Source organism: Fopius arisanus, unplaced genomic scaffold, assembly GCF_000806365.1.
Source record: "Fopius arisanus strain USDA-PBARC FA_bdor unplaced genomic scaffold, ASM80636v1 scaffold00042, whole genome shotgun sequence".
In the NCBI taxonomy this organism is placed as follows: Eukaryota; Metazoa; Arthropoda; class Insecta; order Hymenoptera; family Braconidae; genus Fopius; species Fopius arisanus.
The window spans coordinates 295,738-307,934 of record NW_011887781.1 but is presented as its reverse complement, the minus strand read 5'-3'; the positions used below and the strand labels follow the sequence as shown (position 1 = coordinate 307,934).

The window sequence follows — 12,197 nt, the reverse complement described above, 5'->3', positions numbered from 1 at the left end:
TCCCACTCTTGGTGTGTAGCCCCCTCCCACTCTTGGGGTGCAGTACAGCATTGCCAATAGGGTCCCACTCAGACCCCCAATGGTGGGGTGTTCGCCCGTCAGTCGACTCGCGGTAACTGCGTCAGTAGCAGTCCCGCTGTCAGAGGGGGCAGTTGACAGGGTGAATATTATTTTCTGCTTTACGAAATTTGGATTCACTGAAATTTGAAAATTCGAAATTTTTGAAAAAGTATCGAGGGAACATCAAAATCGAGCAGGTGTTAGCTGTAATTCAAATTCTGAATTTTCAAATTTCAGTGAATACCTCCTCGATTTTCATGCTCCCCTTATACTTTTTTGAAAACTTTGAATTTTTCGATTTCGGTGAATACCTCTTCGACTGTCATGCTCCCCTGATACTTTTTTGAAAATTTTGAATTTTTCAATTTCCGTGAATACCTCCTCGATATTCATGCTCCCCGGATACTTTTTTCAAAATTTTCAATTTTCAAGTTTCAGTGAATACCTCCTCAATTTTCATGCTCCCCTGATACTTTTTTGAAAATTTTGAATTTTTCAATTTTCGCGAATACCTCCTCGATTTTCATGCTCCCCTGATACTTTCTTCGAAATTTTGAATTTTTCAATTTCAGTGAATATCTCCTCGATTTTCATGCTCCCCTAATACTTTTCCAAAAATTCCGAATTTTCAAATTTCAGCGAATACCTCCTCGATTTTCATGATCCCCTGATACTTTTCCGAAAATTTCCAATTTTCAAATTTCCGTGAATACCGCCTCGATTTATGAACTGAATTTAATTGACGAAAAGAAATCATGGGTAATTTTTTTAGAGTAAGTAAAAAAACGGATGATAGATTAAAAGAAATAAACTCGAGAGTGAAATAACTGGTGGTAGAACGGCGGCAGTGAGCGACGATTTTCAATTGAAAACAGAGAGCTGAGATGAAAAGGCAACCGGAGAGATGGAAAATAAGGCGGTACGAATGAAAAGCGAATTTCTTTTTCCACTTCTTGGCCCGAGTGCAAAGAAAATTTTCCTCGGGATTCATGCAGCAACGGCGGACCAGTCCGCAAGACGAATGAAGTTACTCGTTACTACTTCGAATACTCAAGTATTCAAGTATTCAAGAGTGTAGATGCACTGCCGCCAGCCAAGTCTCGTTATCTCCACCGATTTAATAACCTACTGTCCTAGAAAAATTCACTGAAGTATATAACACGTTATAAATATAGTTTACATTATCCAAATGATAATCCCGTAAGATTCTACGACCATAGGGCCATCGCCAGACGCCCTTAACATGTTAGTTACCAAACTGTTTACGAGGCATTAACGTGATTAATCTCAATGACCCTCAAATCCATTGGATCAACCCCCTCACGCCTGCTGGATCCTCCAGGGATTGTCCAAGATCTCTCCTTCAAATAACACCAAGCACAGCTCATGGATATCATGTTTCCAAAGATAAACATTGACCAATAAGTTGAAAATTAATGTCTCATCAATAATTCGCGTACATTTCCTCTCAAAATTATATAGTAAATTACTAAAAATAGTCAACAGCTCATTTTTCAGTTTTCCGAGTCGACAGGAATATTAATGATCCATTACCGAAGACCCAGAGGCTGTGTGTCACCCACATGTGCTCAAGAAAGTCCAGTAAGTGGGTAAATAGCTGGTGGGCTCCTCCAGATTGAAATATCCATAATGAATGAGACTCTCAGTCCTCTTCTTAATCCAACACAGTGATAACAGTCAAAATCCCTCAGAAAACAACAACCCTCCGCTCGGGGGATGTAAACAAAAGTTGAATCCCTGAAATCCGTGGATAATTGATATAACACTTCAAGTAGCACTGCATCGACCACAAGCGTCAGCAATTAGTAAATGTCCAGCGTGTACTTGACACTGAACAACCGCAAGAGATACTCCATCTGCTGTGTAATCTCACTCAAAGTGCTCTTTGTCACAGCAATCCCTTCGTCAACCCTTTATTATTCCAAACATTGTCAGAATAAAACACTTGTTTATCAAGCATTTGCATTAAAGAACAAATTCTCCATTTAGGTGCCATATTCACTCATGACCAAAAGGATAGCAGCACAGAGCTGGCCTTCAAGTACGCCATTTACAAAATCAACAAGGACAAGGTCATACTGCCAGAGACAAATTTAACTTACGATATTCAGTACGTGCCCAAAGATGACTCCTTCCATGCCTCCAAAAAGGGTAAGTGTTAAAATTTCGAATTTTTCGATTCCAGTGAATTCCTCCTCGATTTTCATGTTCCCCTGATACTTTTTTGAAAATTTCGAATTTTTCAATTCCAGTGAATACCTCCTTGATTTTCATGTTCCCCTGATATATTTTCAAAAATTTCGAATTTCCACATTTCAGTGAATACCTCCTCGATTTTGATACTCCCCTGATATATTTTTGAAAATTTCGAATTTTTGAATTCAGTGAATACCTCCTCGATTTTTATGCCTCCCTGATACATTTTTAAAAATTTTGAATTTTTCAATTTCACCGAATACCTCCTCAATTTTCATGCTCCCCTGATACATTTTTAAAAATTTCGAATTTTTCAATTCCAGTGAATACCTACTCGATTTTCATGCTCCCCTGATACTTTGTTGAAAATTTCGAATATCTTTATCTCTACCATATTATTTACTATTATTGATCCACTATAATGATCCAGTTAATGGAATGAGTTGGATTCAGGATTCGGTCAATTGATTTTTTCTGATGTGTAGGAGAATACAAAAGGGCGAAAGTCCCGGAATATTTTCCCAACTCCGCGATGTCAATACCCCTAAGGGCGAATAACAAGAAAATAACAGAAGCGGTCGAATAACCAGCGGAAGAATATCGCGAAGAGGAAAAGTTTTCTCAGTTGATAATACCGAAATTGCCCTTTCCAGTTTTATGGATTTTTCTCCTCATCTTTACGGTAATTTCATCTTCATTATCCTCACCAATAAAAATCGGAAATGATACCGCTGTGATGATAAAATTCATAGTTAAACGGGCGATTATCAGAACGAGTAGAAAAATGTAGAAAAAGGAGAAAAAGTGGAAAAGCTATCAAACTTTATCCCATGAAGGCCGTCATTATTTCCAATTCACAAATAAAAATCGCGATTTTTCCCCGATTTTTCCTTCCTAGATCCACCGAAAAAAATGTCCGATATCCCGAACACTAAAACCCTCAATTCAATTGAACAAACGTACGAGTGACCAATGCAAGTCCTGTAAATGTTTCCTGTCCCCTTGGACAAGGAATTCCCCGTCAGCCACAAGACCCATGTGTTTTGAGTCCCGAGTTTCACAAGTGTGCCAAAACTCCTTGGAAAGTTATTCACAAGAGGACGCAACTCTCCAAGAAGGCTTAAGCCACAGTGTAATAGTCTGTAAGGAACATTTACCCAAATTGTAGACTCGAAACGAGTTAGCATCGATATACCTATACCATCGACAATGGAAACCAACGTGAGGGGCTGGCATTTGGCTCTACTGATAGGCGACATTACTTCTAACGAGGTTCACGAGAATGACGACAGATAAGGGGAGAAAAATTCCCTCTCAAATGTTTGAAAACATGTGCTTACTCTTGCGGAAAACTACCTGCTTACGTTGGAGCACTCGCCGTTCAGCGAATGTATTCCATCAGATTAGCCACTTGCATCATTTATTGCACTGGGTATTTCTCAGGACACCTGAGTTATTCATCAGAGACCTCCCTAGAAGGTCCAAAGCTCCTTACCCATTCAGAAACCAAAACAGATTTTGGAGAACCTCTCGCCTCATTTTATTCAGATAAATCGAATTTTTTAACCGGATGACTAATTAAGACTCGATCCACTTGAATCATCATCTGGATTTAATGAAGAAGAGCAGACTCAAATTGAGACCGATCGAATTACAAGGAGTCCATTGTTCAGGTGCTTCAGCTGTTGTCTAGAGAGTTGCCAAATAAAAGAATAGAGAGTGGCATTCTCTTTTGAGATTATACGTCAAAAAATAGTTCAATGTCACGAGTCCGATATGTCAAGAATTTTTTATTTTAGACCGGCACATTTTACCAAGGCTACCAAGACTACACTGAGAAAAAAATCATCTACTCGATTCATTAATTAATTTCGAGTAATAAATTCCCTGAATATTGGAATAATGCAAAATGAAATCTGAAGTTGTGGTTAAAGTTATGGAATTCCTCTTGAAATTTCCAAAATTATTTTCCGAAGGTGTCAACTTCAAAATGTTGTGAATTTGTGGTGTGAACCGGAGTGAACTGCAGGTTTGCAGTGGAATTTTACGGTATTACCACTTCTAGTGAATTATTAATCCGCCGATAAGTCTTCAGGGGGGAGAATAGGGAAGGAGAGGGAGTGAGGAGGGCCTTCGGATATTCTTTCCTGATAAAAACGAGAGTATCCACTTATCGATGGCCTCGACACCATCAGCCTTCTGCCACTCGACCGAGAAAAATATCGAGCGCGAGAAAATGCAGTCTTCATTCTCCCATCGAGCAAAAAAAAAATAGTATCTCCTCAGGGATGAGCGTTTTATCAGAGTCTGAGAGATTAGGAATTATTTCCTCAGTGTGGGGATCATGGAACGTGAGTTCAATGCCAAGTGGAACTGTACGTAATTTGATTTAGCCCGGAGCTCTGAGATTTAACGGCCAATTAGTTTGATTGAACGAACCATGGGTGAGTGTTGTTGTAGAGACGCATTTGAGTCCGGTCATGAGCATCAAAGGATTCAATGGTTGAGGGGGATTTTAACTAGTTACAAACGCCGAGTTAACTTTACTTGGTAATTTCAATTAACTTTTCGCTGTCTGATTGATTGAGTATCGAATCATGATGCGACGATTCTGTTATTTCAGTTTTTATGGATGGGAGATGGCGGAGATTGAATTAATCATGAATGAAGAGAGGAAGTAACAACCAATGGCTTTTCTAAAGTGCGTTTTAATAGTGCATTATTTTCACCCATTTATTTCTGACGGAATGATAGTGAAATAGATGTACCTGTGAAACTTGTCAGACTTGTCAGACTTTTGATTATGAGGAAGTTCATTTTCACCTCGGCAAATAGGATGGCATTTAGAGGCTGGTGAGTACCAACCGAGCTAGCATCCGACAGTCGTTGTCGTCTCTACCAAAGGCGCCTTATTTCCGGTATCCTTCGGGCAACTCAATTCGAGAGAAACTTTTTCTCAACTTCACGTTGTGCGACGTTCTTGGATTACAGGAGGAAAAATGATAAAGGAATTTGAGGATTGATGAGGATCAACTCTGAACTGCCGACAGCATTGCTTCAAGTCATAATGATTTTTGAGGGGACTATTTCCAGAAGAGCTGTGAGAGGAAATAAAATATATTGAGGGTTTCCTTTGAGACAGAAAATAGATCCCGGATAAAAATTTAATTGAGGAAAAATTCTGGGATCAACAGGAAATATTTACAACTGAAATTTCGGGGTGAGGAAGTATTCCCGGGAAATTTACGGGTATTTTTCCACTGGAAAAGCAAGAATTTAAATTACTTGAAATGTGGATGAATTTGTGAATCTCAAAGGACTCAAATGTATTCTGTTGACACTGATTTCCGTCGCCATTGTCCCGATGGAAAAAGATTCTTGACTTATGACTCATAAATTCAGTCTTTCATCGACTCCAGTAGATAAAAAAAAAATCAAACATTTTCCGCTCGCTCAGGAACGAAACTATTCCCGGACTTTATCCAGCCAAAGGTCGTCAGTGCCTCCTCCATCGAAGACTGATATTAAAATACTTTCTTCACTCAGCGATGAAAAAATTCAGAGGAAAATGCATGATAACGCGTAATGGATTCTCAAGTTTATTGACCATAGAAAGAAGGTTGTGCACCAGAATGCATGGGTAAAGGCCTGGATAGGCGCATGAGTCGATGTACAAAACTCGTGAAAACTACGGCAATACACTTTACGTAAGCGAGACTGGTACGTTACGGTGTAATTCTACTTTGCCGTTGTGAAACCTGTCCTCGCAATTTTCCCATCGACCGATTGGAAAACCAGCGGGAACTCTCCATAAAAATATCCCCCATTTTTCTCGTCGAAACAGGACATCAAAAACTTAATCTCCAAACATCCGCGCTCCACACCTAAAACAATTATTCATCTCCATCAAACAAATAAATTACTCCAATTACTTCCGTCTACAATCTCCAATCCAATTTTAAATAAATTTTTTATTCCTCGTATTTTTACTCGTAATAATTTTTTTGAATTTATCCCTTTGGGTTGGGACAATTATTTGTTTGATGTAATTGAATTGCAATTGTTGACATAAAAAAAATTGGGGTGTAGGTTTTTTTTCCGCATTTCTCTCTCTTATCTTTCCTCATTTGATTACTTAATAAGAATTTTCTACAAAGGTTTATTATCAATTTTATTTGCCATAAAACTAGTGATAAACTGCTCGTGTAGCACTTGAAGAAAAAATGAAAGGTGAAATTTCCTTTAAAAGCTACCCTCGAGGATAAAGGAGAGCGGGTGAGTGGAAAGTGAAGAAAAGTCCTTTAAGAGCTTCGAGAAACCCTCGAAAACGAGTGCCTCCGGCGCTCATATGGCAATGCACTCTTGTTATCTCGTTTATCACGAGGATGTTCCTTCGATTTATCAATATTCCTCGTGTATTTTTTCCACGTTCGTTTTTATACGAACCAGAAATATTACTGCACTAGAAATTGATCTGAAATATTTCTATAGCCTGCAAATGAAAAAATGAAAATTCTCATAAATATTTCACCAATAATTATCAATTATCGCCAACATTACTTGCATTCCGAATTTGAACTTCGAGGTAATTTTCCTCCTTTTTTCTCCTGTGATCATAAAAAATGAAAATAAATAAATAAATAAATAAATTGACATCCGTCAGATCGAATTCGTCTCTCGAATTTTGTGAGGTTCGAGGGAAAATGGCTTGTGACAAATATCCCGAAGTATTTCGCGGTGTCGAAAAATACCGTCAAAGTTTCAGTAGTGAAAAATTGAAAAATAATCCTCGACTTTTCGAATGGCTAGATCCATATTGGCGGCTTCTTCGATGATCTCCCAGAGTAAAATCTTCACTTCCGTCCACATGCTGGTGTATCCGACACGGGAATAAGTCTTGGCAGAGGTTATAGCAATTCAGCGGTTGAAGAGATTAACTTTCCTATTTATCTCGAGACATCCGCCATCAGCCGTGAAAAGTTTTTTGCGTCTCGACGCCGTAAACAAATCCACCCCGACTCTGGCGCGATTCCATGCCCCCAGTCTGTTTTATCCACCCCCCGTGGTTTTTTTTCTCATTTTTTTTCTGCTTTTTATTCTCCAATCTCTTCTTTTTTTCCCGTTTTATCACCCCATTGCCTTCATTTCCCCTTTATGCTACTGGTATACAATGACCGTGGTTCACCCAGTTGTTGTACAACCCAGTGACAATAATTCATGAAAAGAACAAAAGGTATTTAATCGCCGTGAAAATTACAAATTTTTGAAAAATCCTTCGGGAAAATATTTGAGAGCCTAAATTTCCCTATAACGCAGCAAAAAAAAATCCTTTAAATATTATTTTGTAATTAAAAAGTCATGCAATTCTTTTGGGCGTCGAATAAAATTTTTATTTTCCAGTTGAATGTGCGAAATTATTAAAAATCGTGAAAACGGAAGTCATTATTTTCCAATGAAAATTCAACCGATTTTTATATCGTACCGAAATTTAATGAGGTGTTTCGATTATCATGACGTAACATTAGAAGTGGAACAGGTGTTCCTATCGGAGTGGATCGAATGGCGGCTTTTCAGGGTGTTTGCCGGTATGAATTTGAATGTCCACGGACTAACGGAGATGACGGGAAAAGAGAGAGAAGTTTCCTCTCACACGTACACACAATCGGTTTGATTCCGGGTAACGGCACCTTCCGGGATTAACCTCTTAGCGACAATATCGATAAACATGGAATTGTTGAGCCCGTGTACATTTATCCTGTTTAGATATGCCAGTGAGAATCGGTAGGCTGGAGCCATCGATATCGTACGTGACGGCAACCCCATGGATATTTCAACTCATAACACTGTTGGCAGCGATAGGGGTTGATGCATAGAAATGAGACGAGATAAGGGTTCTATTCGACCGCAAGTGTTATTTGCACCCTCTCCCCTCACCCTCTGTTAACATTTTTCATTTAAATTTCCCCTACAATTTTTAATATCCCCATTTAATTATATTTAATTTTCCAGGGAAATCAGAATATTAATTCTCAGTGATCTTCGATTTTTCCACGAAATTATAAATTTTTAATAACAATGTATCCAAAAATATCAGGGGAATGGCTAAATAAAAAGTCAGACGTTGAATCTCGTTGATATCTCGTTGAAATGGAAAATTTTGGGAAAAATGAAATTGGCGGGATGTGGATGATCTCCGGGATGAGTCATAGTCCTTTCCCCGGAGACTATAATAATAGTAAACAGGTAAACCAATGAAACACAACCGAGTGGCAAGTATCCATAGCTCAGTGGAATGGAATACTCCTGAATGAGGCCTAACGACCCTTACAATCCACCAAGATAACCTCGTTGAAGCGGACGTTACACCCCCCAACCCCCGATTCACCCCCTCGAGTGTAATCTCAAAGGAGTTAACCCAATATCCCTGGAGGACGACTTCATGTACCCTGAGCGAGATCCTCTCAGCGTGAGCATCAAAGTTATCAAAACAGAAATACTTGAGACCATTTTCCATTCCCCTAAACTCCCTATTATTGCAGCAATAATTCTACCCCACAAGTTCGTATTTACACGTTTAGTAGAGAGTTTCGAGTGCATCTCTGTGGACTACAATTTGATGGAACTTCACATGAGCGTGAAAGGGTAGTGGATGCAACTATAATCGTGTAATGGAAATTAAACACTATTTTATCGTATTGGTGAATCCCTCGATTCGGAAATTTCTGACGCCTCCATTAGTGCGCAATTCGGAAATTTTGGGGGTAATAATTTCATTAGGTCCATTTGCTGCGGAATTTTTTTTTACCAATTCGCGGTTCTCGTTATTCTTGTTAACATTTCAGTTGAGGGTAACGGCAAGAAAATAGAGAAAATAATTACCGGAAATCTTTTAATTAATGTTATTGATTAATTGGAGTATTTTTTTCAGCCTGCCAACAGGTCAAATTTGGGGTACAGGCTGTGTTTGGACCGTCGGATCCAATTCTCGGACAGCACATCCACAGCATCTGCGACGCGCTGGACATCCCTCATCTGGAGGTCAGGCTGGACCTGGACGCGGAGGCGAAAGAATTCAGCATAAATCTGCATCCCGCACAAGCATTACTCAATTCTGCCTATCAAGACGTCATGTTCTTCCTCAACTGGACGAAAGTCGCCATTATTTACGAGGACGATTACGGTGAGCGACAATAATTACCAATTTTCCATTTCAATTCAATATTTTTCCAAAAAATAATTCAGCCATCAAAAATATGTCCTCAATCCTAAATTACAAAATTTATTTTTAATTAAAAAAAAAGTTAAAATCTCTGCCTCCAATTAAAAATTCGTTTATAACAATTACATTTTTAGAGCAATAAAAAATGGACAAGTAGAGATAACTATTAGCTTCAGATAATCTTTTTTTCTGGGTGTAATTGATATTTCGTAATCCGCAAAAGATCTATGAGGAACGATCCGTTACACTGCGGGAAAAACATGGGACCAACAACTTTCCAATTAATCATCGGCTTCCACATCCCACAGATGTGTAAGTCATCTAAATGGACAAGTTTTTTCCCTTATCAGGTCCCTCAAACGCGATACATCAGCGTTATCAAATAAAATTTATCCCCCGGTGCTGCCAAAAATTTGGGATTGAAGCTGTCATCCCGCATCCCGCACTAATCCAAAATATAATTTATCGGGACAGCTCTCGTGAGTGTTTCCCCGCTATTGCGACGGTAAAATTCGATTAGCTCCGGAACTCGGCTAATTGTTTCTTTGTCACCACAGGATTACCGTCTTATCCTCCCCCATCGCGATGTTATTCGAATTTTATCGATTGATCCCAGGAGGGCGAGACCTCCTGGAGGCACTTCTCCTCCATATTTCCTTACCCCATCTGTCCCCCGGGGTAAAATGTCAGGAGAGACGCAGAGTCCTCCTAGGAATGCGGTTTTAATAAATGCCAAAGTGAAAAAGAGGAAAGAAATGGGGGAGGGAGAGAAATGAGGGAGGGAGAGAAATGGCCGATGAAGACGTTCCACTTTAAAGTTGAGCTATTCGTGTTCTCTGTGTCTTCATTATTCTCTCCCTCTTCTGATCAAACTCAGAAATGCATATTCATGATGAATACTTTTTCATAAATCCACTTTTATTATTTCACCTGTGAAAAAAAAACCAAAGGAAAACATTCTCGGGGTGCGCTTCGATTTTCAAGTAAAAAATCCTCAAATTTTCCATAACCCGCACAAAAAAAATATATCGTCCAACAATTATGGATTTTAATGGAATCGAGCCGGTGTATATACATGTTTAAATTCTTTTATCCTCAATTAAATATCACTGGAGTGACGGAATAATCTCCGCGATAATGACGTCAATAGTGACCTTTTCGTTTTTAGTTGAACTTCCAACCGATTTTCTTCGGATGGAGGACAGCAGAATAGAATGCTGGAATCTATTTTTCATGAACGTCACTTGCGACGACTCGGGAGAGCTTTTCTATGGATGAAAGAGTATATACCGTGACGGTATATATGTATATACGGTGCTCGTTAAGTTTTCAGAAGACTGCAACTATCGTTAGATACCCGAGTTCCTCGGACTTATTTATGGAGTGAGATTACGGTTATTATGGATTGATTGATGTCTTCCGATTGGTGATAAATTGTTCATTTCTTCTTTTTAGATGTGAATAGCTTACGCCGGGGGTTGATAATTAATGTCCTCGACTTAACACTCACACCGATAAACTATTCCCAATCTATTGACACTCCATGAACAATATGACAATTATTCTCATCAATATATCACTCAACTGATTTTAGAATTGGAGGAAATAAATTATTTATCAATTTATTACTCCTGATTTAATTCGCGTTTTTTGAACATTTTAATTACTCGCTTATAAATTAATTGGAGTTATTACTTGAAAATTGCGAGTGCCGCAATAATCAATTATACTAACATAAATTCTGTAATATCTTCTGATCTTTTTATGGGTTTTTGGAGACCGTTTAATTAAAGTTTCGCTGTAGTCCTGGTAAAAATATGAGATGGCTTAATTTTCAAAGTCATTTTCCATCCTAAGAGGATACGATGGGAATCGCGTACATGTCGATTAAAACGTCCGCCCCGAACTGCCGCACGTTCAGAATTTACGAGGTTCCCACTACGAAATCGCGTATTTCTCGGTTCGTGAAGTCCTTCCTACTGGGGATATCCTGCGTACACCAACCGAGACTTGTCCGACTTGTTCTCCAGTCGAGACAGGATCCACTGATATTTCTCTTCCTTTCTCAACTGTCTTTTTGTCACTGCCGTTGGTTATTACCGAGACGAATATTGTTTTTCTCAACCCGGGGAACCCTACCTCCCTCAAGACCAGTGTTTTTCCATTAAAAATTTTTTAAAAAATTTTCTGAATTTTTCTCGCACACAATATTTATTTTCTATTTTTCTGAATCAAGTTGACCACCGGTGGTGAATCTTCCCGAAATTTTATCTCAACAATTTTTTCAACTCTTCGATTGTTCACTAAAAAAAAATCGTTCCTTCTAATCGTGGGGATTTGTTTATATTTATTTATCCGGGTGATGGAACCGCATGAATGAGTGGATTTGACAGAACTAGAGTTTCCCATTTAGTCGAAAATATAATTTCAAGTTTTAAGGACTATCACCAACTCTGGCAGACTTCAACCTCAAGGATTCCACACGAGAGTAATGGGTGAGGGTAGACCAGATTTTCGAAGGTATTTCCCAGATTTTCACCTCGCCAGTTTCCCTGAAATTATCTCAACAGCTAAAACAGTTTAACCCACAACAAACACACACATTCATCCAACTTTCGCGTTTGAAGTAAGACTCAGGGGACTTCCGAGAATCTGAACCTTAAAAACGACTTACGGAATGAACTTTTATTTTTAAATGCCG

General features: G+C 38.8%; 1 protein-coding gene across 8 annotated transcripts in view; it reads left to right on the top strand.

Moving 5' to 3' along the window:
• Window positions 1–12,197, top strand: part of LOC105266863 (Eye-enriched kainate receptor) — a 57,014-nt gene that overhangs the window by 17,305 nt on the left and 27,512 nt on the right. For 6 of the 8 annotated variants that reach the window (XR_892196.1, XR_892195.1, XM_011305305.1 and 3 more), the window contains exons 3-4: window positions 2,071–2,232; window positions 9,206–9,457. Coding sequence is in view for 6 of the 8 variants with exons in the window: in XM_011305305.1 (XP_011303607.1) it covers window positions 2,071–2,232; window positions 9,206–9,457 (414 nt within the window). In the remaining 2 variants the exon portion in view is untranslated. Of the gene's footprint in view, window positions 1–2,070; window positions 2,233–4,497; window positions 4,828–4,900; window positions 5,998–9,205; window positions 9,458–12,197 lie in introns of those variants that run through there. The other 2 variants (XM_011305306.1, XM_011305307.1) reach the window with 2 other exon arrangements.